The 25963-nt window shown below is 36.9% G+C and overlaps 1 protein-coding gene across 1 annotated transcript; it reads right to left on the bottom strand.

Annotated features, from left to right (window-relative positions):
* Positions 1-6076: 6076 nt before the first annotated feature.
* Positions 6077-9615, bottom strand: Spink7 (serine peptidase inhibitor Kazal type 7). The gene is made up of 3 exons (XM_027949279.2): positions 9555-9615; positions 7920-8070; positions 6077-6122 (listed from the first exon to the last, which is right to left on the bottom strand). Exons 1-3 carry the CDS (start codon positions 9613-9615, stop codon positions 6077-6079), a joined length of 258 nt encoding a protein of 85 aa, XP_027805080.2.
* Between the last annotated feature and the right edge of the window lie 16348 nt (positions 9616-25963).

Consider the following 25963-nt stretch of genomic DNA (forward strand, 5'->3'; position numbering starts at 1 on the left):
AATTTAGTACAGTTTTAGGCCAGCCCATGACATTTCTTGAGGAATTACAGATTTTGGAATAGAAAGTCTGTTTAACATGATAACCTGTTCCCAAGGAATCTTTCAAAAAGCCTACTTACCTTAACCCCTTTTATTTACCACTGCTGTGTGCCACCCTTCCAATTGTTATCTTCTCAATGTTCTCCTCCTCATCTGTCATGGAAACTCATCTAGTTCAGATTCTAGAACATGTAGGCATTACTATTTCCTTCTTAGAGAGGTGAAATGAGGTTCAGAGTGGTTAAATCATATCTTCAAGGTTTCCGATTATATTACTTTGTATTGGAATTCAGAGTAAGTGTCTCAAAAACTCCAGTTCATCCTTCTCCTGAGAGGGGTAAACTATTTGGCAGGACCAATTTTCTTAAAGTCATAGTTTAAGAAATAGCAAACATCCAGGTCCATCATGACTTAACAGAGTCTCACTTTATACTCTAGAAACAGATATTCAGTGAGGGAAGTTCTACTTGAGGGATGTTAGGTGGACTAGAGCCCTAAGACACACAACTCTTTTAAATGTTAGTATAGAAGGGAGAGAGGATGGTCCAGACACAGCAGTTCCCATAGAGGTTGAGGGCTTTAACAGGGGATGCTCAAAGCCAGGGAATAAGAAAGTTATGTGAATTGAAGTCCAAGAAGACACAGCTGAATTTCAATATTTAGATACATGTCAGAGGAGGAGTAACATAAAAGCGACTCTATGATGAGTATCTGAGGATTGGGCTGATTGGTTACTTAAGCCTCTTCTCTGGTGAAAAGTCATCCCAGCATCTGCAAGGGTCAAGTGTTCACCTATGGGAAAAGAACCATTGCAAAATCTGGGAACTGGGAAATCCTTGACACAGAATCACTTGAGCTTCTCAGAAATATTTTCAACACAGTGCAGTCTTGTCTCATCATATAAGCAAGATCTTTCAGGCAGCCCCGAGTTTTATAACGAAAAACAAAATGAAATTTGAACTGATACTATGAAATTGTGATTGTTTTTCCAAAAGAGTCCTCAAATTTTTCTTTTCTTTTGTTTAATTTCTATTATCCTTTTAATGTTATAAAAATTAACATGTGAAACTTATGGGGGGGTTTGCTACCAACTCTTTTATATTTTTGTTTATTTTATGTGACAACAGAACGCATTACAATTCTTATTACACATATAGAGCACAATTTTTCATATCTCTGTTTTGTATACAAAGTATATTCACACCAATTAGTGTCTTCATACATGTACTTTGGATAATAATGAATCACGTTCCACCATCATTTCTAACCCCATGCACCCTCCCTTCCCCTCCAACCCCTCTGCCCTGTCTAGAATTCGTCTATTCCTCCCATGCTCCCTCTCCCTATTCCACTATGAATCAGCCTCCTTATATTAAAGAAAACATTTGGCATTTGGTTATTTGGGATTGGCTAACTTCACCTTAGCATTATCTTCTCTAACTCTATCCATTTACCTGCAAATGCCATGATTTTATTCTCTTTTATTGCTGAGTAATATTCCATTGTGTATATGTACCACATTTTTTTTTATCCATTCACCTATTGAAGGGCATCTAGGTTGTTTTCACAGTTTATTTATTGTGAATTGTGCTGCTATAAACATTGGTGTGGCTGTGTACCTGTGGTATGCTGTTATGTTAGGTAATTAGCAAGTGGGAAGAACTGTGTGGTTTATTTGAAAATTTACTTAAGAACACAGCCTGTGTTGCCTATCCTTCCCTAGTTCACACAGGATTGATATTTTAAAGTCACTTAGTACCTTGCTCTTGAAAACTGGTCTCCTTCATTGGAACAGGTTAATCAGATTACCAACACCTGCTTTTCATGACAAGCAAGAAGAACCAATTTTTTAAACTTTTAATTTTTTATTCTGAATTTATTATTATAAGAATAAACCAAGAGCTTCACATATACTCCTCATCTCAGGATCTCATACCTATTTTGGTATCTATTCCAATGCCTTTATAGCAAAATAATCTAATATTGCAAGACTTAATATTATTAAGATAACAGTATTCTCCAAATTGACTTACAGATTCAGGACTACCCCCACCAAAATCTTATCCACCTTTCTTGGAAAGATGAACAAACTCTTCTTAAAATTCCTGTGAAAATATAAATTGTGCAGAACTGGTAAAATAATCTTGAAAAAAAAAGGAAGTTGGAGAACTCATCCTTCCTAATTTTAAAATTTACTACAGAGTGATAGTAGTCAGCACAGTGTGGTATGACAATATCATATAGATTAATGTAATAGAAATGAGAGTCCAAAATAAGCTGTTACATTTATGGTGAATTGGGTTTTTAAAGTCTTATTTTATTTTTAACTGACAAGTAATAATTGTATACATTTATGGGCATCATGTACTCACGTATGATAGGCGAAGTTCAGCTACTGAGCTATATCACCAGCCCGCTTCATTCTTTTTTATACAGCCAGTTTTACAGATGTATAGTGATATCTTGTTGTGGCTTTAAATTACATTTCTCTGATTATTAAAGGTGTTGAATGTTTTTTTCCTTATACCTGTTGACCATTTTGTACACTTTCTTTCAAGAAATGTCTGTTCAGGTCATTTGCTCATGTTTTAATAGAGCTGCTTGTTTTCATGTTATTGAGTAGCTTGTGTTCTTTGCATATTTTGGATATATGGTGCACTGATTTTTAACAAGAGTGTCATTATAATTCTTTAGAGAACAGATTTTTCAAAACTTGGTGCTAGGACTACGGGACAACAATGAAAGAAACCATATGCAAAAATTAACCCAAAATGGATCTAAAACTTAAATAGAAGAGCTAAATTGGAAAATTACTTAAAAAAAAAAACAAAGTATAAGTCTTCATAATAATTAAATGGCAAATTCAGATAAGGAATGATTATCCTCTTAATTTTTTAAGTAAGGAGATTCTTGTAGATACCACATGACCTTCCTGGAAAATGTTCAGACTGGGGGAAGCATGCTTGATTTCTGTACCAGGTTTCCTGTGCTTTCTGAGCCACTTGGTGGGACCTTAAGATGAAGACAATGATGATGAGGATAAAATAAAGCTATCAAGGTACAAAAGCTGATGGTCACACAAATACATGAGCAAAACTGAACTAAATCATTTTTTCTTTTATGGCCTGAACTTGGAAAGGTAAAAATTTATCAGAAATCCACTTTACACTCGTTTTTCTCTAAGTTAGCAGCTTTCCATGTGGTGAAGATTAACTTTGACTTTTCCTGGGAAAATGGAGGAAAAAGGAATTGAACACATATGTGCCATACATGTAAATATGTGTAAACGTCGTTGATTTTAAACAGCTGCTGGTGGTCTGTGATCATCAATATCACCCGTCAGTGAGACTAATTTGAATCACTCCTATTTTTGGTTGTTCGTATTATAAACCCTGATTCATTAACTAAAATAAGGTATTAGAAAAATGCTCATTAAATTATTTTATAAATGATAAAGTTATGTTTGAAAAGAAAATTTAAAAACTTAAATGGATGCAGTAATTTCAAAACAACTTTTAAAACTTGATAGATAATAAATGGAGTCAAACTAATCTTATGCTTGGAACTACCAAGAAGATATAGAAAAAAAAGAAAACTGAGTGAAAAAGACAAAGACCAAAAGTTGTTCTTTTAAAATACTTTATATAGATTGAATTTAAAAAAATATGTATATAGTAAATGTGAAAAACTATTTTTTTTTGTTTCATATTACAAAATTTGGGTGATTTAGCACTCACCTGTTTTTCCTCCAAAGTATGCTTCTAAATTTTCCAGACAGGGAATGCTCATAGATGAGGAGAGACTTTCTCACCAGAGGAAAGCCAAAATGCCAAAGTGAGGAGACTCAGACAAGACGTGTCATTCTTGTGAAAAGGTTACTTCTTTAGAGTGGGCATGGTGTTGAGCAGATGTTCTGTTTAAACTCTTCTACCAAAGGTCATATTTAAATGAATGCAACCTCACAGTGGCTACTGTGTAGGAGTGTTATTATGGTCCAATTAGGAGGAGAAGTGAAAGCCAGTTTCAGTTCTTACTTGCCAAGAAGGACTCCAGTTCTGCCACATTGGATTTTGCTTCTCCAGATCTGGTTTCACTTTCCTAGTAATCTCATGATTTTCCTTTTCATGGGGACCCTGTTATATTGAGGGGGTTAGATAACTATGAGTTTTCTAGTGCCTAATGTACACCAACTAAATATTAAGATTGTTTAGGCTTCTCCACTTTGCTAAATTATAATAAATGGGGTGGAGTCCAGGCATCTTTATTTTAACAAGTTTCTCATTATTCTTATGCAGCAAGCCTAGCACTTGTAAACACATTATGTTTATGTTTAATAGTGTTTCTATATTATAATTATACTCCTTGGTGTGTTAGGCTGCATTAATAGAAGGCAAGGATTGGTAGGGAGGCAACAGTTTTGATTTTTCTGCATTCATCAGACAAAAATTGGGTGATTAGTCAATTTGGGGGTAACATACCAACAAACTTTAAAAAGGACAATGCCTGAGGCTGGGTTTGTAGTTCAGTGGTAATGCACTTGCCTTGCATATGTGAGGCATTGGGTTCGATCCTCAGCACTACATAAAAATAAATAAATAAAATAAAGGTATTGTGTTCATCAATAACTAAAAAAAATTAGTCTTAAATATGTTTAAAAAATGTACAATGCCTGATTCTAATAGATTCAGATGAAGAGCTGATTTATGATTGACATATATAACCTCTTGAGAAGCGTTGAATTAAGTGAGAATTTTATCATGGAAAAGACAAATTTTAACGAAGAGCAAACGTTGCAGGCCAGCCATGTGAACTATGGGCATTTGAACTTATGGGAGAACTGGCCTGGTGTTGTGTGTTCTTTGGGCCGTGCAACAAACCTGTACACTTTCCTCTCTGCCTGTGTTCCCATATGGCACCTAAGATGGGCGTGACTTGCCAAGATGTCAATCAATCTACTGCCCACAAGCCTGTCACAAAGCTAGAGTTAGACTCAACCCCATGAAACCTGACCCTTTGCCTTATTTGGAAAGAACACTCCATGGAACTTCCTTCTGTGTCCCCCTCTATAATAAAGAATTCAGGTGGCTCACTCTTTCCAATGGACTCCTAAGGTTGACAGCCATCACTGGACCCTGAGAAAAAGGTATTTTCTCTGTCTTTGTGTGATTATTTCGTGCCAACCCAAATTCACCTGGAGGGACCCTGAATGATTTAGTTGCGTGGTGAGGCAAGCAAGCATTCATTTTCAAATATGTGAAAGTGTACAAATTGGACAGAATGGTAAACTTTGTGTGATGGTCTCACTGGCTCTGGAGGTTGATGGCCTCTTCAATATGGTTTTCTACTCTAAAGAGTACAGCATCTCAGCAGTCAGAACTCAGGGCAGTGAATGTGCTTCCCCATAGCAGGAGCTTTCCCATATGTGTTCTAGTAGAGCTGGGCCATGAGAAATCATGGTGGGCATCTAGGAAAAAAATGGGCAGGAAAACCTTTCTAGGAATAACTCCTTGGAATGAAAATGTTCCCTTTGAGGGAACGCTGGAAAAGAGGTCAATATAAAGAACCAATATGATCCAGAGAGTAGTTCTTAGTAAATAGAGTTCAGGAGAGGGTGAAGTGTTCACTGGCATTTGTGTCTATGTGTGTGTAAGTATTGATTGGGTCTGTGTGTGTGTATACGCACACACACACACACATATTTCTTGGAAACCATTTGGGAATTTTTTTTCAAAATTTTCTCCTGAATAACAAGTATCATATTCAGGAGATAATAAATCTGATCTTAGAAACACAGATGAACAGAAGCCAAGATAAACTTTCTGTGGAGGCTCCTTTATTGAGGTGTAAAAAGAAGCCAGTCTGTCCATAAGACATGAGTTCATAAGGAAGAGCACAACTTTCTCTTTTCAGTAAAGGTGGCTCCGAATCTGGCTCCACCTGACCCAGAACATCAGCACAGACTGAAGGAAGTCAGTGAGAGCCCGGGGACACTGAACCATGAGGACATCACTGCTCTCTGTCCATGTCTATACAGAAGTCAGCAGTGTCCTTCGTGAAGAAATTGGACTTTTCCATTACTTTTCCTGTGGGAAGACATGATTAATAAGATTCATTAATACAAGAGGAAATCTTATAACATCTTAAAAACAACCTGAAATGATTTAGATTTGAGGTGTCCCCCAAAAGCTCACATGTGAGACAACACAAACTTGTCTATAGGTGAAATGATTGGATTATGAGAGCCTTAACCCAATTGGTGAATTAATTCCCTGATAAGGATTAACTGAATGGTAACTGCAGGCAGACAGGGTGTGGCTGGAGGAGGTGGGCATTGCAAGGTGTGCCTTGGGGTATACATTTTGTATCTGGTGAGTGAAGTCTCTCTGCTTCGTGATCATCATGCCCTGGCCTGCATTCCTTCATCACACATTTCCACCATGATGTTCTATCTCATCTCAGGCCCCAAGGAGTAGAATTGGCCATCTATGAACTGAGACCTCTGAAACCGTGAGGCTCCATATAAGCTTCCTCCTCTAAAATTGTTCTTGCCAGGTCTTTTGGTCACAACGGCAAAAAAGCTGACTAAAATACAACCATAGCTATTATGAGATAGAATCTTATTTTACAAATGACAAAACAGTTCCAACTGAAGTCATGCTCTTGCCACAGGCTATTTCTGCCAAAGACAGGAGCAAAATTCCCCAAGACAAGGGATAATTCCATTCTGTCTGCTGTCTGTGCAGATCACAGAGCCTGGCTGATCACCATGTCTTGACACAGCAAAGAGGAGGACTCTGACAGTGGAAGTTGAGGGGCTGGTCCTTCAGCTTTCTCTGGTTAGCAAGGCCTTTGATGGAACTGGACCTGCATTAGGGAGGACTTCCGCTCTGTCCTTTGAGTGTCCCTTAAATGCAGCTCATTACCTGGCCAAGGGCCCAGTGTGTCTATGTTAGAAGATCTTTCCTTTTGTGAAATAAAACTTCCTAAATAGAAATAAATCTGTAGATATGTTCTTCTGGAATCAGTCCCAACTTGATATTCTAACTTGCTGAGATAATTACAGAGATGAAAAACTTAAGATCTAAAACAAGTCGCCAAAATCTAGTAGCTTAAAGAAGAGTTTAAAATGATACCAAGTGGACTTAGCGTGAGACAGGAAGTACTAATTTGCATGTCTTGCATCAAAAAAGTGACATCTGCCTAGTTACATTTCTTCAAAAACATTGTGCTTGCCGAACAAAATACCTAAACAAAACATATCCTTGGGATTCTGGTCTAAATACTGACAGCTGGCATCCCATATTTTAGATAAAAGAAAAACAATCATTTTGGTTCCCTACCCCCCAGTAAGGATACAGATACTTAGAGCCTCTAGGAAAGGGAGGATAAAGCAACCCAAACCACGGTAGTCTAAGAAACGAGCGGCATTAAGGTTGTTATGTGCATCTTGGAAGCCATGTTTCTTGTGGAGTTCTGGACACTGTCTTCAAACAAAGTTGTGTGGCACTCCACTACTTAAAACTGAACTTGGGGTTAAAGACCACCCCAAATTGCCCACTTAATGCTTGTGGTGACTTCTGACTTGCCTTTGTAGGATCTCCGGGTTCAAGGACAGCAGTCTGAGAACTCATGGTTTCGTTAGGTTCCCACAACTGACAGATAGGAATCGGAGGTTCAGTAATTGGATGGGAGCAGTTCCAGTTGACAGAAAGCAGGCCCAACCCTGGTCTGACTGAGCAACAGCCAGTTTTCTGACCCTATCAGCTACTCTGGGTGGAGATTAGTATAGTTTATAGAGAGCTAAGCAGGCTCCTGGAGAGAGAATGGATTGTAGTTGAGAACCCTGGTCCCAGAACTTTTTCTTCCCATGTGATACTTACAAGGTCTCGATACACAAGTGACATTTATTTCCATATGTGATGTAGTCAGAACCACAAACTGGCATGTTTGTGATGGGGCAGGGGATGGCCACCACTGGGTACTTCTTGTAAATGCTGCAATCCACCTCCTGGTTAGACAGAACAGAATGCCCTGCTCTTTACTCAGACCTCAAGCAGTGTGACCCTGGCTACAAGAACTAGAAGTTTCAGCTTAGATCTTATGGTGTTGCTGAGGTTACCTTTATAAGTAATAATATCACCAATTTGATAAATTCTATTCTACTAGCACCATTTCTGTTTTTAATACTATACTCAGTTAGCAACTGATGAGCATTTCTGTGCCAGGCACTTAAATTTTACATGAATATTCTTTGTTTAATATTTAGAACAATTGAATAGGGAAAATTCTGCTGTTTCCTCTATTTCTGGAGGGGAAAGGAAAACTTAGAAAGAGATATTACTTGTATATAACGTCAATGCTGGTAAGTGGTAAGATTGGATTGAAATCCAGAGCCTGGGCAATTAATTGAGGTGCTTCTGTTCTGCCTCTCACATGTTTTTCCTTCCATGAAAATGTTACCAGTCTCTTGGCTGGAAGTCAGCTCTTTTCTTTAATTCTGGAGTTAATAAAAATTTTCAGGTATGGTCGTATATATTTATGTCATATTTCTTCAATTACCTTCTGTGAGCACTGTGTTGTTGTCCATGTTTGCCTCCCCATTTACGCTCCCCTAAACATGTTGAATTAATCATGCATCTATGTTTCACAAGTATTCATTGACTGACAGTCAACAGAAGTAGAAATCCAAGTATTATTTAACATACTCACTGTTTTTAAAGGTTGACTGGCAACTTCTGAAAGACAGATACAGATGGAAATGTTAAGAACAGAACAAAGCCTTGAAATCTCATTAACTAGTGTTTTGTTCTCATTCCTTTGGCAGTGAGTCTCAGCACACTCCTCAACTATATGTAAAATCTCAGTTCTTTGCTGAGGAAATTGAATGGCCAAAGGGTTAGGCAAGAGAATTATCTAAATATCCTTTCTTTATTAATGAAGGGCTGTCTTCTGGAGCTTGTAGTGCTTTTTATTGTGATTCAATGTCAATAACAGTAAGAAGTATTGGAGTGCTGCTTGTGACAAGGCTCCGTCTTTGCTATCCTCTCCCTCCCAATAGCCATAAAGGAATGTGATGGAATGCCTTATTTTAATCAGGCACATTTTTACCTTATAATTGTTTATTCTTGATCTCCGGATATGTGTTTTATGTTGATGCCCCTGTATTGATTTGGGAAGACACTTGAGTTTTCTTGCATCTTTGCACTAATAATAGTATCTAATAACACAGACAACTTCCCTTGTCCTTATAAAATGGAAGACTTAGGAAAAATTAGTTTTTTTAAATCCATGGATGCAAATAAGAATCTTTGAAAATGAAAACATTAGATCCAACTCCCTCAAGCTCCAGTTGAAACACAAGAGTCTCGCTTAAGCCAGAGATTTTTTTTTTCTTACAAACCAGCACACTTTAAATCTACCCAACCAGACATTTCTCTCAGACACTCACATCCCAGGAGGGATTATTTGGGAAATCTGCTAATGGCTGTGTGGAACACTATTCCCCCTTAACTCACCTGAGCTGCTGCAGAAATAGGTCAGTGTGCAGAGCAGAAGGAGACCTCCAGTGATCTTCATGGTGCCAGTGGCTATGTCACAGAGGCTGCCCAGAGACAATCACACCACTGAATGGGCCATGCCCTAGGAAAGGGATCGTGTTTATATGGCCAGCCTTGGATTCTCCACCTTCCCTGTGAGGTCATCCAGACTCAGTGTTGGCACTTGAAAGGATCTCAAAGCAGGTCACACCCAGGCGATGTTGCAGTCCTTGTCACTTAATTGTTACTTCCTATTTGACCAATAAGTTGGTTATTTAAGGTGAGAGGTATACTTCTGACTGTTACTTAGAATTCTAAAGTTCACATAGAAGTGTTTAACTATTTCACTTATTATGAAATCAGTGAAAAATTCAAGCTTTCTTTATTTTACTAATGGAAAATATCAAGCCCAGACTACTCAGGCTATACCTGTATTTATATTTCGGCTCCTGGGAAATATATTTTTAAAAAACCTTTTGAAGCAATGCATTTATAAAGAAAATGGGACCTGATGAAAGGAACAGGGGCTTTAGCATTTATGAGGCTGGAAGAGGGGCATTGCCATATTACTTTTGACATCTTCTAGCAGTGTGGTATTGGATAAGTCATTTATAAGCCATGAGACCATATCAGTCAGAAAAGCTTTGTTGGACTGTGGTAACACAGCCCTGAGATTTCATGACTTGTAACAATATAAATGGGTTCCCACGTATGGTAGGGTGCTGATATGCTGTGTTGCCTTCCCTTTGGCTGCCAAGTGGACCGAGGACTGCTTGGATTATTGCTATAAGGTGAAGCAAAGACATAATCCTGAGGATCTGCCTTCTCAGCAGTGAGGTATGCATCCCAACTCAGAAGCAACACCACTACCATTTCCCCTCTGTCACTGACTGGCCTTTCCCAACCACAGAGGTTACTTGTCTCCTGAAGGCCAGAAGGGGGAGATCTGGAAGTAGCTGGCAAACAGCCCAGAGATCACACCACAGTCTAAGTTTCATCGTCTGTCCAGTGAGGTCTGTTGTTACCCACAACACAGTTATGTAATTGGAACCTATTATGTGAAAGTCTGTCCTATAGCACAGTGCATTTGATTATGGTATCATGATTATTTATTTTATCAATGAGCAGCCCAGAGTCAATTCTATGAATTGCTTGTGTTGGCCAGGCACAATCGCCCAAAGAACTTCTCTTTATCTATTGAGCTCAGGGACATGTGTATGAAAACCTGGGGGAAGGCAATAGACTGTTCTATCAGTCCACTGCTTAGCAGGTTTATTTAGTACATTCTGAAACACAGCATTAACAAAACATATTATGTAAATAATAAATGACACAGAAGGACCTGCTCAAGTTTGAACTCTTTTATCTTATGGAAGCAATATAATCTTGTGGTTAAGAACATAGGCATTGAGTCCAGTGGATCTCATTTGCAATCTTCCTCTGAAAAATGTGATTGTGTGCCTTTGAATATGTAGGTTACCTCTAGATAGTTTAATTTCCTTACCTCTAAAACAGATATTTATCATCCAGGGTGTTTTTGTGTGTTAAGTAAATCTTCATAGACACACACACACACACACACACACACACACACACATGCTCACACACACATAGAATCATGTATTACTTAACAATGGGGGATGTGTTAAGAAACATGGGTCATTAGGCAATTTAGTTAATGTGTAAATATTGTAGAGTGAAATTACATAAACCTACATGACACAGCCTACTACACACTTAGGCTATTTATAGTACACATACTATTGCTCCCAGGGCCTTCTGAACAAAACATAAAATTAATCAAGCACAGGAGAAAATGATGCAATTAAGAGCTACAGTAAGCAAGAGATCCTTGAGATTGCAGCAGGCATCCCAAAGCATATTATTTTACAGTTATCTTTTTTATATAAGTAGGATCATATGGTAAAATAATGATAAAAGTGTATAGGATAGTAAATACATACACCAGTACCATTACTACTTATTATTGTTAATGAGTACTATGTGCTGCATATAATTGTATGTCCTATACTTTTATAAAGTAGTGGTACAGTAGAGCTATTTATTATAACAGCTCACCACAAATGTTCCTAATTCTTTCACTCTGACATTATTATGGCCATACCATTTCTAGGTAATGGGGAATTTTCAGCTCCATTGTAATCTTATGGAACCACGGTCATATATGTGGTGTGTTGTTGACTAATACATTGCTATCCAGTGCATGGCTTAATATATAACAATCTATTAGGGATGTGAATGTGTGATGAACGTGTATGTATCAGGGTGTCAAGCTCATAATTAGATCTGCATATAGGTAGCTGATGGTATGGAACATGAACTCTTTGAAGAAAGAATTTTATTTACCCTAATTTTACCAGTGAGTAAGTTAAGGCTCAGAGGGTTTAAGTCATCTTCCCAAGATCATGACATCAATTAGTGGAGGAGACTATGGAGTTCAGCCATGGAAAAAAAGTGAAGCGAAGGTTCTAATAAGGAAAGGTAATTGTCAGTTTTATTGTTTACTATGAAAGTATGAAGATAATGAATAATGAGAAAAAAAACTATTATGTTTTAAGTTGAAGTGTATTTATACACTCTGAAAATGTATTCTTAGCAAAGAGGTGTAGGAATGGATTGAGGGGTGATCAGGAGTATGTGTGAATGTAGGGTTGTAAGTTATGTTTTTAGAAGATTGGTATATTGGTTGTCAAAAAAAGAGGAATGGAAAAGAAGCAGAGACTTCAACAAGGTCTTGGGTAGATTGCATATGTCTTAAAATCAAAGGCAAAAAAAAAAAAAAAGAAATGTAAAATACATAAGGGAGGGTGGCTAACTAGAAGCTGTTGAGGGGTAGGGAACAATATTAAGAGCACAGATGAAGCACTGTTCCCACTGACACAGACAGAAGACAAGTGCACAGATGAATATGGTTACTGATATTTTAATAGGTAGAGAAAGAGGGACAAGGGGGACCCATTGTGGGGCAGACTTGGGTAATTGAGTGCTGGGGTTTCTTTCTGCAGTGGAAAAATTGAGATGGCTTGGTAGCTTGAGAAAGAGGGAGAAGGCATGGCACAGTCATTGATGGGAATATATCAGACAGTTAACAGTGGATATAAAACTGATGGCCACTAGACAAATTTAGCACTCATAGTACCACACTCTGTATTTTTCCCAAAGTTCATTATGACACTAAATGATAATTGAAGAACAGTGATTTTATGCCTAGGAAATGAGTATGTCAGAGATTTGAGGGGACCATAAAGACTGTGTTAGGAGGTAGCAAGCTTTGGAAGAGAGTCAAGTATTCTGAAAGATTCTGATGGACTATGCAAATTATAAACCTTTTTTGTGTTTAGAGGTCAAGGTTTAGGCAAAATGTAAACCTAGTAGGTGTGGAAAGCATGAAGGATTATTTACACAGGTTGTGGCTAAAGGGAAAAGTGTTAGATTTAATTTCTCAGGGGTGAGGCTGAGTTAATGATCCTCCAGATGTATTCAAAGATAAGGCACATGAAGTTTGGGTGGAGATGAAGCTCTCTAAATTTAAAAGGATGAGAAAATATGGATTAGGAGTAGTGTTGCTTTGGGTTTTGGCAGCTATTTATAGGGAGAGGAAATTTTCATGTTGGACACCAAGCCATGGAAGGTCTTTTGGAGATGAGGAATGAGTCTGTGAAGATAAAATGAGTCCATTTCAGGCTGCGGGTAGCTTGTTTATTCCTTCTTATATTCCTGCAGAGGTGGGGGCATAAACTTGAGCTTTGTAAGAGGATCTATCATGGAGACAGGTTCATCCTGGGGAGGGCAGAAAAACATAAAAGTGAAATAAGACAAGAGTTTGAGAGTACTAGAGATTTCTTTTCCAATAGTTTGGGGGTCACAGGAGGGAGCAGGATGGTTCCTTAAAGGGATAGAGAAAAATGAGGGAGTTAAATTGAAGTAGAGCCTGAACCAGGAATTCCTGGGTCAGTAAGTTGAAGGGACAGAGAGAACCCAGAACCATAGCTAAGGCAGTAATCCAGGGACAGAACAGTGGCTGTAGGAATGGAATATCATCAGGAAAACAAGCATATTGAGTATTTACTATGTGCTAGAACTGTGCTATGCCTGCTATGTGCTCTATCTCATTTAACACTTAAAGCAATCTTAAGAAACAAATATGGTAATTCCCCTTGTTATTCAGCTGAGGAATCAGGGACTTAGAGAAGTAGCTAGTTTCAGCTGAAGGGCCAGTACTTTTTAGTCATTTTGATGTATTCCCTTTAAATCTGAATCTAAGAAGTAGATTTGGAGACACATTGATTATGAAATAATAGGAGTAAAACTGGCAGAACCAGAGCAGTCAGGAAGGACAACTAATGTTTTTTTTCAGTATTTTTATTAATACATTATAGCTATGCATAATATTGGGTTTATTTTGATATACTCATACTTTTATGTAATATGATTTGCTCCATTTCAACCCCTAGTACTCCACCTTTTCTCTCTTCCCTGCTCTTCCTCTACTCTTACTGTTCTTCCTTTTATTTTTATTTTTATTTTGCTTTTTAATTGGTGCTCTATAGACATTCATAAAAGTGGAATTCACTGTGGCATAGTCATGTTTGTACATAGCATAGTTTGGTCAATTTCATTCAGTAGCTCCTCCCTTTTCCTGTGCCCCTTCCTCAGTCCTCTCCCTCTACACCACTGTGGTCCTTTCTATTTTCATGGTACTCCATCCTCCCCACTTAATATCTTATTTCTCTCTAGCTTCCACTTTTGACCCTTGACTTTTTGAGTTCACTTAGCATGATGTTTTTCAGTTCCATCCATTTACCTGCAAATGCCTTAATTGAATTCTTCTCTATGGCTGAGTAGAACTTCATTGTGTATGTGTATATATATATATATATATATATATATATATATATATATATATATATATATATATATTATATATATATATATATCACATTTTCTTTATCCATTTTTCTGTTGATGGGCACCCATCTTGGTACCTTAACGTAGCTCTAATGAATTATGCTGCTATAAACATTGGTATGCAGGTATCACTAGAGTATACTGATTTTTATTCGTTTGGGAAAATGCCAAGGAGTGGAATAGCTGGGTCAAATGGTAATTTTATTCACAGTCTTTTGAGGACTGTCCACATTGCTCTCCAGAGTGATTCTACTAATTTGCAGTCCCACTAATATAGGAGTGTACCTTTTCCCCACATCCTTTCCAGCATTTATTATTATGTGTGTTCTTGAAAAATGCCATTCTGCCTTCAGTGAGATGAAATCTCAGTATAGTTTTGATTTGCAATTTCCTTCACTGATGGGGGTGTTGGAACATTTTTATCATATATTTTTGGGCCATTTATATATTTTTCTTTTGAAAATTATCTGTTTAGTCCATTTGCCCACCCCCCTCCTTTTTAATTTTTTTTAGTTGTCAGTGAACCTTTATTTTATTTATTTATATGCAGTACTGAGAATCAAACCCAGTGCCTCATACATGCTAGAGGAGCACTCTACCACTGTGCCCCAGCCCCAACCCATTGCTCCTTTATTGACTGGGCTATTTGTTATTGTGATATTAAACTTTTCGAGTCCTTTATATAGTCTGGTTATTAACTGCCTGACAGGGGGTAGCTGGCCAAGGTTTTCTCCCATTCTGTAGCCCCTCTCTTCACATTCTCTGTTTCCTTTGCCATGCAGCAGCTTTCTAATTTGATGGCATCCCACTTATTAATTAGGTGCAGGTATGCTTGATCTTAAAACATACTACACCGAATTAATAAGTGGGACGGCATCAAATTAAAACCTGGGAATAAATCTAAACAAGAAGGTAAATGATCTCTATGATAAAAACTATAAAACATTGAAGAAGTTGAATAATACCTGAGAAGATGGAAATACCTCCAATATTCTTGGATAGGAAGAATGAATATTTTCAAAATGGCCATATTACCACAAATGATGTACAAATTCAGTGCAATCCCCATCCAAATGCCAGAGATATTCTTCACAAAACTGGAAAAAACAGTCAGAAATTTTATTTGGAAGAATAAAAGGACCTAACTAGGCAAAACAATCTGAGTAATTAAAATGAGGCTGAAACCATCACAATACCTGATCTCAAGCTACACTACAGAGCTGTAGTAACAAAAACTGTGTGGAATTGGTGTCAGAACATGAAGACCAATAGAATAGAATGGAGGATGCAGGGACAAATCCATATATCTAAAGCCATCTTTTTCTATTCCCTACTTTTTCCATCAGTATCTCCTGCCCATAGTGATTGCTTATTTTAGTCAGGCCCACATTTCACCCTACCAATACTTACACAAATTCATTTCTTCCTACTGCACTATTTTGCCTCATCCTATTAGCAATGACAAAAAAATAAGTTCAGAATGTAAGAATGGGGGAAGTGTGATTCTTGAATTTTACCTTTATTTATTTTTTCTATAGTAGAGCCACTTATCTGCTGGGTATGATTTCTGAAAACCATACCATATGCTTGAAACAACGAAGAGTACCAAACCCTAAATAAACTTTTTTTCCCCTGTACGTCCATACCTATAATAATTTTTTTTATAAATTAGGTACATTAAAAAATTTGGTATCTGGTAATAAAATAGAATAGTTATGACAATATACTGAAATAAAAATTATGCAAAGGCAATTTCTCCCTTGCTCTTTCTTTAAGTATCTTATTATACAGTACTCACTCTTTTTCTTGTGATGATGTGAGATGATATAATGCTGATATGATGAGATGAGATGAAGTGAATGATCTAGACATTGTGATGTTGCACCAGGCTCTTGTGTAAGGGTTACTTGAATACAAGCACTGTAATACTCAGATAGCCCATCAGATAACCTGGAGTGATTAATAACAACCTAATAAGTGACTAATGGGAGGGTAGTGTATACAGAATGGATATTCTGGATAAAGGGATGATTCATGTCCTAGTTGAGCTGGAGCAGATCAATGAGAGATTTTATCATTCTACTCAGAATAGTTTGCAACTTAAAACATACAAATTGTTTATTTCATACATTTTTCATTTAATATTATTGTACTCTGAATAACTGAATAACTTAAACCACAAATAGGGAAACTGGATGAGGGGTGGATACTGCCTTTACTCTCTCTATTAATTTGTTTTATATTATTACAACAAATTACCTGAGGCTGGGCAATTATAAGGAAAATGGGTGTTACTTAGATCACAGTTTTGGAAGCTGAAAGCCCAAATGCTCGTTCTGGTGAGAACACAACTGGCTACATCACCTCATAGCAGACGGCATCATGGTGGGAGAACATGTGAGAAATACGGGGATTGTATGACGAGACAGGAAGTCAGACTACAGAGAGGGGTCAATTTCTGCCTCTTTAAGCTCCCACTGCCTCTCAACCTTACACACTGAAGATAGCACATGAAACTCTGGGGAATATACTTCAACTATACCCAAGCCATGGCTCTGTCTGTGGAAATAATAGGGTTTATTTGGTTATTAAGTTTGTGTGCTAGTGTTTGTTTCCTTATTTTTTCTACATAAAAAATAAAAAATTAAAAAGTAAAGAATATATAACCTCTGTTTAAGTTGAGAGTGAGAAAATTGACACTGTAATAACTCAAGAAAACGGTTTCAAAGCTTTAGTCATATAATAAACTCTGATTCCCATTTAAGTGCTAAACCTAATCCTTACCTCTTCTCAATCTCATGACATATGACCCATTTCAGGGCTGCCCCAAATAACATCAATAAACTGCATAACTCTTCCAAGCTCATTTTCCTCCAGTTATATCTACACTATTCAGTCTAAAACACAAATATGACCACAGCACACTCCTTCTTATAGGTGCCATTAGCTCCTATTTATTTATTTATTTATCTGAGTTTTTTTTTTAAGTTTGTTCTAATTAATTAAAACATAACAGTAGAATGCATTTTGATACATCATACATAAATGGAATATAACTTCTCATTCGTCTGGTTGTACATGATGTAGAATTCCACTGTAGAATGGTCGTGTAATCACATATGTACATATGTACACAGGGTAATATTGTCTGAGTTATTCTACTATCTTTCCTACCCTCATACCCCCTACCCTCCCTTCACTCCCCTTTACCTAATCCAGAGTACCTCTATTTTTCCCTACCCCCAACCCTTATTGTGAATTAGCATTTGCATAACAGAGAAAACATGCTTCCTTTGTTTTTTGGGGGTTGACTTATTTCTCTTTGCATGATATTCTCCAGCTCCATCCATTTACTGGCAATGCCATAATTTAATTTTTCTTTAAGGCTGAGTAATATTCCATCGTGTATATATACCACATTTTCTTTATCCATTCATCTGTTGAAGGGCATCAAGTTTGGGTCTATGGTTTGGCTATTGTGAATTGAGCTGCTATAAATATTAATGTGGCTGTATCACTGTAGCATGCTGATTTTAAGTCATTTGGGTATAAACCGAGGAGTGGTATAGCTGAGTCAAATGCTGGTTCCATTCCAAGTTTTCTGAGAAATCTCTGTGCTGCATTCCATAATGGTTACACCATTTTGCAGTTCCACCAGCAATGTATGAGTGTGCCTTTCCCCTCACATCCTTGCCAACATTTCTTGTTGTTTTTATTCTTCAGAACAAGATAACAAAATAGCATGCAGTCTATTTAAAACAAATATATTTTATTCAGAATAAGATAATAAAATAGCATGCAGTTTATTTAAAACAAATATATTTTATTCAGACAAGATAATAACATAGAGTGCAGTTTATTTAAAACAAACATTTTGTTAAGATCAAGTTAATAAAATAATGTGCAGTTTATTTAAAACAAATACATTTTATTCAGAACAAGATAATAAAATAGCATGTTGTTTGTATTCTTGATATTTGCCATTCTGACGGGAGATGAAATCTTAGAGTAGTTTGATTTTGTATTTCTCTAATTGCTGTAGATGTTGAACATATTTTTTATATATTTGTTGATTGATTATATTTCTTCTGTGAAATGTGTGTTCAGTCTCTTTAACCATTTATTGATTGGATTTGTGTGTGTGTGTGTGTGTGTTAAATTGTTTAGGTTCTTCATATATCCTGGATATTAATTCTCTGTCTGAGGTGCACGTGGTAAAGATTTTCTCCCATTCTGTAGACTCTCTCTTCACATTATTGATTGTTTCCTTTGCTGAGAAGAATCTTTTTAGTTTGAATCCATCCCATTTATTGATTCTTGATTTTACTTGTGCTTTAGGAGTCTTGTTAAGGAAGTCAGATCCTAAGCTGACATGAAAGATTTGGGCCTACTTTTTCTTCTATTAGGTGTAGGGTCTTTATTCTAGTGCCTAAGTCTTCGATCTACTTTGAGTTGAGTTTTGTGCATGGTGAGAGATAGGGGTTTAATTTCATTTTGCTACATATAAATTTCCAGTTTTCCCCAAACCATTTGTTGACAAGGCTATCTTTTCTCCAATGAATGTTTTTGGCACCTTTGTCTAGTATGAAATAATTGTATTTATGTGGGTTTGTCTCTGTGTCTTCTATTCTGTACCATTGGTCTATGTGTCTGTTTTGGTGCCAATACCGTGCTATTTTTGTTACCACCATATAACCAGCTATACTACTTTTGGTATTTAGCCTAAAGAATTAAAGTCATCATGCTATAATAATGTATGCATACCTCTGTTTATAGTAGAACAATCACAATAGACAAACTACGGAATCAACCATAGGTATCCATCAACAGATGAATGACTAAAGAAAATGTGGTATATATGCACAATGAAATTTTATTCAGCCATAAAGAAAAATGAAATTATGTTATTTGCAGGGAAATAGATGAAACTAGAGACCATTATGTAAGTGAAATAAACCAAATTCAGAAGGTTGAGGGTTGTGTTTTCTCTTATATGTGGAAGCTAGAAAGGAAAAAATAAAAGAAATGTATGTGTGTGTTTGGCTTCTTATGAAAATTAAAGGGAAATCTAGAGAACAGGGACTGTTTGAGGGAGGAGGAGAGGAAAAGGAAAATTCTGGGGAAGGATATTGACCAAATTATATTGTTATATTGTGTGCATGTATGAATATGTAACAACAAATCATTAGATACAACTATAATAAAACAATAAAAATATGAAAAAAATTAGAACTTGTCACTTAGTTATAAAAATGTTTTTTGAGAGATGTTTTACATTATATATGTATATATAAAATGTATATACAATGTGTTAATTTCCTTTATAAATTTCTCTAAGCTAGTTTTGTTTTTAACCTACTAAAATCAATATGTAGATAGAAATCTCCTACTACTTTTATAAATATGCTTATTTTAATTTTTTCATATTTGATGTTGAAGATCTTAAAGAAAATCACCTTAAAGAAAAATTATTAATTATAGTACTTTTTAATTTGTTTGATATAATCATATAGTATTTTAAATTATTTAACAAGGACAGGGTAATATATCCTTTTTGGATGTCAAAAATATCTTAAATTAATATTCTTTTTTTAATATATTATTTTAGTTATAGAGGCACACCTGTCTACCTTTATTGTATTTATTTATGTGGTGCTGAGGATTGAACCCAGTGCTTCACACCTGCTAGGTGAGTGCTCTACCACCGAGCCACAGCCCCAACAACCCAATTAAAATTCTTTATCAGAAAATCCACAGCATTGAAAAGCAATAAAGATGAAATTTCAACTTTTAGATTTGTATAGTTACACCCTCTAAGTTGTTCTTTGCTATTAATGAAATGGTTATTTAATGGGAATTGGAGTGAAGTTCTTTACTATGAAAATCACCCTCATGGTTTTGTTTCCACACCAAAAGAATTTTTTTTTCAAAAAATGGTAAGGAGAAATGAGACCAGATCTTGAGCTTGAGCCTTGATATAGGAGTTGGTCTCGGGGGGGGGGGGGGGGAGAGTAGCAGGAAAACGGAGTCTCCATGGACACTGGAATAATATTGAGGGAAATCTGTGCCACAGAGATGCATGCCTGGCAGGTCAAGAGGACTGGAACACAGGTGAAGCCAGTGGTGGCATTTTAAATTAAATTGTGAGCTCTTCTTATAGTCTGCAATGCCAGTTTTATCTAGGAGATGAAATAATCAACGTGTGTTATAAAAGAGGAACCAGGGAAAAGAAGAGGTTATTTGGACAATTTTTGAAAAATAAAAAATAGGACAAAAAAGGCTAAAGACATAGGATAACAATTATGAAGAAGAAGAGCTAATGGCATGTGTGAGCACTAAATTAAACCCTAAGCTGAGTAGGACACAGTAGCATCAGAGAACATGGGATTGCATGGTAAAGAATTTGGCCTTGCTCAAAAAAGGGTCTGGCCTTTGCCCCTGGCATCTGGGATAGGATTTATGTTTTTTTCTGATAGGAGTGTCTTTGTTTAGAGGAGGGGATGGCCACACCAGATTTTAGAGTAGGGCCTGTCGTACCTGACAGTTGAGGTAGGGCTGGCCATACCAGAAAGACCAACCATGTGATTTAGGGTGGGGGCTTTAGGTTACTAAGTGTCAATTGACCTGGAGTCTGGGTTCAACGATGTGGGCAATTAATTAATCAGTTAGTCATGCTTATGTCATGAAGCCCTAAACAAATCTCTGGACACATTGGTTTATGGAACATCCCTGGCTAGCAGTACTCTGGGTGTATTGTTGTACATTGGTTCCACACAGAAAATAACACATCTTGACTTCACAGGAAGAAGATAAAATAAGCTTTTTCTTTGATTTTAACCTGTATCTTTTCCTGTAATAAACTGTAACCATGAGTAAAATAGCTTTCAGTGAGGTCTGTTAGTTCTTTTAGAAAATCTTGGAAAGTATAAAATCTTGTAAGAACCCCTAAACTTAGAGTTTGTGTCTGAATACAGGCATTCTTGTGAAGGATCATGCCCTCAATGTTGGTAGTTCAGTTAAGTTCAGATAGGGATTATTACTGGATACGTAATGTAGGGTATGGTATCAGCTTAGTAAATAAACAGGTGTATAATTCAAACATCTGCTAGAAGTCAAATGAATAGGAGACGAGCAACTGGATGAAAAGAGAAGGTGAGCAAATGAGGGTTGCAAATGATGTCCTTGGGAAAATTTGGAAACAATTTTAAAAGTCTGAGAAAGGCTAAAAAATAGAATTCACTAAAAAGTTTTAAAGAACTAAAGAAACGAGACAGCCAGGCTAATAAACAATCGAAAAAATTGTTTTTCTATGATGATAGAAGCATTTGTGGACAGGGTCTGGGGATTGGTGGAGAGCCTCAGAACAACTTGATTGTGGGCAAGGGAGAGCTACAATAGGTGCCTAACATCTTAGAAGAGAATAAGAAAAGGTAGAGAAGTGAGCAGGATGGAAATGATGGAATGCACGTCAAGTGGATTAAATGGTGGAGGAGATATGACTGGGAAAGAAATGTGGTTTATGCTTTGGAGTAGCTGGGATCAGTGAGTAACTGAGGAGTAAAAGAACCAGCCAAGAGCAAAAATACAATGTGTATTGGAAAAGGTGTGCAGCTCTGGTCAACAGCAGCAGACAAGCAGAGAGCAACTGAAGAGAGCCAAACCACCATGGCTGGAAGAGCCATGAGGGACAAGCCTCCTTATAATCATCTCTGGGAAGATGAACAGCACTTACAAATGACAGAAGTTGATGTAATAAGGACAGCAGATGACAGACATCTGGCTACATTAAGATGACGACTGGGGAAAATGAGGGAATAAAAACTGTTGAAACGAGAGAGTCAGAAACTGAACAAGAGCCTCACAAGAGACCGAATGATGGGATTAATAAATAAACCAGGAACGAATGATGAAAGAGCAGAGGGTGAGAACAGAGAGGAGGGAGGGAGCAGAGGAGATGTGAGTGTTCAGGAATGCAGGAGCAGAAAATTGAGGTCACAGCCCAGATATTAAAAGAAGCCTGGGAGGTAGTATTAGCCTAAATGAGAAGAGGAAGTGGGTGTCATTGTAAAAGCCACGGAAGCATTCATTGTGCTGGAGGTAAAATAGCCCCTAGAGAAGCTCTCTTCCTGCTGTCACTTCCTCTGCAACCTCATTCCTTGTTTTTATCATTCTGCACCCATTGCTGAGGATAGGCTGGAATGGGGACACTTGATTTAAAAATGGTTCTCAAGTGTTTTTAAGTGTGTATTAGAATCATCTGGAGAATGAATACAGAACATGGAAGCCACACTCATTAAAACAAGATAGACTTGGGTCTTTGTATTTTTACCAAGTTCCCTAGGTATTTTTGGTATTGACCAAAGTTTGAGAAGTCATTGATTTAGAAAGATAATCTAGAAGATAAAACTTGGGAATCATCCCACACCAACAGGGTGGGAAATAGAAGGGACTCCCTTCATTATTAAGTGGCAGTAACTTAAATGAAGATAGAAAGGACAAAAAGAAGCCACCTGAATAAACTGACTGCAAATTGAGAGCTGGTAGGTAAATCCCAGGCAGGGAACAGGTGGTGGGTAATAGAAAGAATTTACACATAGGCTTCTTGCTCATGAAATGACCAGTGCACTGGCTAACTTGGTGTGGACCTGCCATAGAGGATTACCTGTTATCTTCTCCAATGCTTCTTGCTCCATCAAGAAGAGGCCAGGCTGAAAAGTTCTGGTTATACATGCTGATGGTAAGGTGAGGATATTCACCAATCAGATCCCTAACCTATGACATGTCAGACTTACCAGCTGAATTCCTTTAAAATTCAGGTATTCATTCTAATTATGAGAAGTTTTGTAAGCTCTATTTGCTTCTAAGATGTTACTTTGATCTTTAGTTAAGGATAAACAATTTCTATTACCATTTTGGAAAATTGGAACATCCCTGCAGAATAACTCAAACAATAGCTATACTCTACAGTTTTTCTACTGCTTTTCTTTCCATAACTTTATTTCCATTTCACTACAGCATTTCTACAATTTTGATTTTGTCAAAATTGTTCATTTTCACACTTTTCTGCTCCCCTCTTTCCTTCCTTTGCTTGTTATTCTTTTCTTCACCTGCCTGGGATTCATGCTTTGCCCTGTCTGGATATGCTACTGAACCTCTCAATTGATTGACTTATATAACATGCTTCTCCTTTCTTGAAATTGGAATATATGTAGTTTCTCTTTCCTTGTCTAAATTTTCAGTGTTTGGAATTGACCCAGAGAAACTCACATCTTGGCCTTTTTACATAAATCCTTTTATTTTCGACCCTGACATACAACATCAAATACATACATTTATTTAATCTCTCTCTCTCTCTCTCTCTCTCTCTCTCTCTCTCTCTCTCATCTCTTTTACCTACATCTAATGATAGCTCAGGCACTATGTTTAACCTTTCTTTTTTCATAATTATGAACTATTCAATTCACATGTTTATTATTCCCTATGTAATATGTCAACTCTTCCTTCACTAAAGAGACCCTCCATGATAATCTGCCATAAAAGTTTTTACCTCAATACACTGGGGATTGTATCAACCATTCACACTTACTTCTGCCTGTCTATCAATCTATCTGACAAGCACTGTGCTACTTCCTATTAGCCTTATCATCCTCACAGCACCACTATGTGATATATACTGTGTTCAGCCCATCTTAGAGAGAAAGTAACTGGAATTTGGAGAATTAAATGTGTTTGTTGCTGTATTATACTGCTAGAAATGAGCAGATCTGGGAATTAACTCAAATCTCTGTTTTCACTTCTCTGACCATTACCCCTTATTCTAGAATACTATTCCTTCCTTTGTTTTCAGATGTTACCCTCCAGCAATTCTCTTGGCCTCATTCTGTCAGCTTGTTGCTCACTTATCACTTTCCTGGCCTGCACTTTTGATCTCTTTTCCTGTGCTGATCTGTAAAAGTGAGCACCATTAGCCTCTCCAAAATACTGCCTCCCAACTCTAAGAATCCATGCTCTGTGGGCAGAGGATCCTTTTTGAAAATAAAACTTGCCACTGAAACTCTAATTCAGAGTTCATTGATGACTTCAATCAAAGTATGTATTAAGTATTTCTTAAAGTAAGATAGGAAAGGATACTCTCTATCCCTAACTTTCCATATTGAGGCAATGATTCCTGCTAGTTCTATCTCCCTAGTGTCCCTCTTTTTAATTTTTTTCACTCAACAATCAAGATACAATTTCATCCATTTGTTCAGTCACTTCCTAAGTACTTGACTTTACATGTTCTCTTTTCTGTCAAAAGAACATCCATGCATATGATGTAATTTCACATTAACTATAACTTTACATTGTGAATTTTGGATTGGCTACTGGTGAAGAATTGAAGGTTAATTTTCAAAATACAATGTCACTTCCATCATTTTGTACAAAAGGGAAAACTGAATATCCTGAGCTTGCTGAAATCACTTTAAAATATGATTTTCTAAATTTTATGTATGCTGTTTTTAAGTCCTTTGGGTATAAACCGAGGAGTAGGATAGCTGGGTTATATGGTAGTTCCCATTCCAAGTTTTCCAAGGATTCAGGATTCTCCATACTACTTTCCATATCGGCTGCACAAATTTGTAGTCCCACCAGCAATGTATGAGTGAACTTTCCCCCCACATCCTCACCAACATTTATTGTTGTTTGTATTCTTGATAACTGCCATTCTGGCTGGCATAAGATGAAATCTTAGAGTAGTTTTGATTTGCATTTCTCTAATTACTAGAGATGTTGAACATTTTTTCATATATTTGTTGATCAAATGTATATCTTTTTCTAAGAAGTATCTGTTCAGTTCCTTGGCCCATTTGTTGATTGGGTTATTTGTTTTTTTGGTGTTAAGATTTTTGAGTGCTTTATATGTCCTAGAGATTAGTGCTCTATCTAATCTGCTTATGGTAAAGATTTGCTCCCATTCTGTAGGTTATCTCTTCACTTCACTGATTGTTTCTTTTGCTGAGAAGAAGCTTTTCAGTTTGAATCCATCCCATTTATTGATTCTTGGTTTTAATTCTTGCACTATAGGAATCTTAGTAAGGAAGTTGGGGCCTAATCCAACATGATGGCGATTTGGGCCTACTATTTCTTCTATTAGGCACAGGTTTCTGGTTTAATTCCTAAGTCCTTGATCCACTTTGAGTTGAGTTTTGTGCATGGTGAGAGATAGAAGTTTAATTTCATTTTGTTACATGTGGATTCCAGTTTACCCAGCACCACTTATTGAAGAAGTTATCTTTTCTCCAATATATGTTTACAGATACAGCTACATCAATGTTTATAGCAGCGCAATTCACAATAGCTAAATTGTGGAACCAACCCAGATGCCCTTCAGTAGATGAATGGATAGGGAAACTTTGGTATATATACACAATGGAATATTACTCAGCATTAAAAGGGAATAAAATAATGACTTTTGAAGG

This window comes from Marmota flaviventris, chromosome 5 (genome assembly GCF_047511675.1).
Source record: "Marmota flaviventris isolate mMarFla1 chromosome 5, mMarFla1.hap1, whole genome shotgun sequence".
Lineage (NCBI taxonomy): Eukaryota > Metazoa > Chordata > Mammalia > Rodentia > Sciuridae > Marmota > Marmota flaviventris.

Bases quoted from the DNA above. Each gene is read 5' to 3' on its own strand.
- Spink7 (XM_027949279.2), bottom strand. From the start codon at position 9,615: ATGAAGATCACTGGAGGTCTCCTTCTGCTCTGCACACTGACCTATTTC. The intron at 8,071-9,554 runs GTGAGTTAAGGG...AGTAAAGAGCAG, and splicing joins CTATTTCTGCAGCAGCTCAG to GGCATTCTGTTCTGTCTAAC. The intron at 6,123-7,919 runs GTAAGTATCACA...GTCTTCCCACAG, and splicing joins CACTTGTGTATCGAGACCTT to GAAAAGTAATGGAAAAGTCC.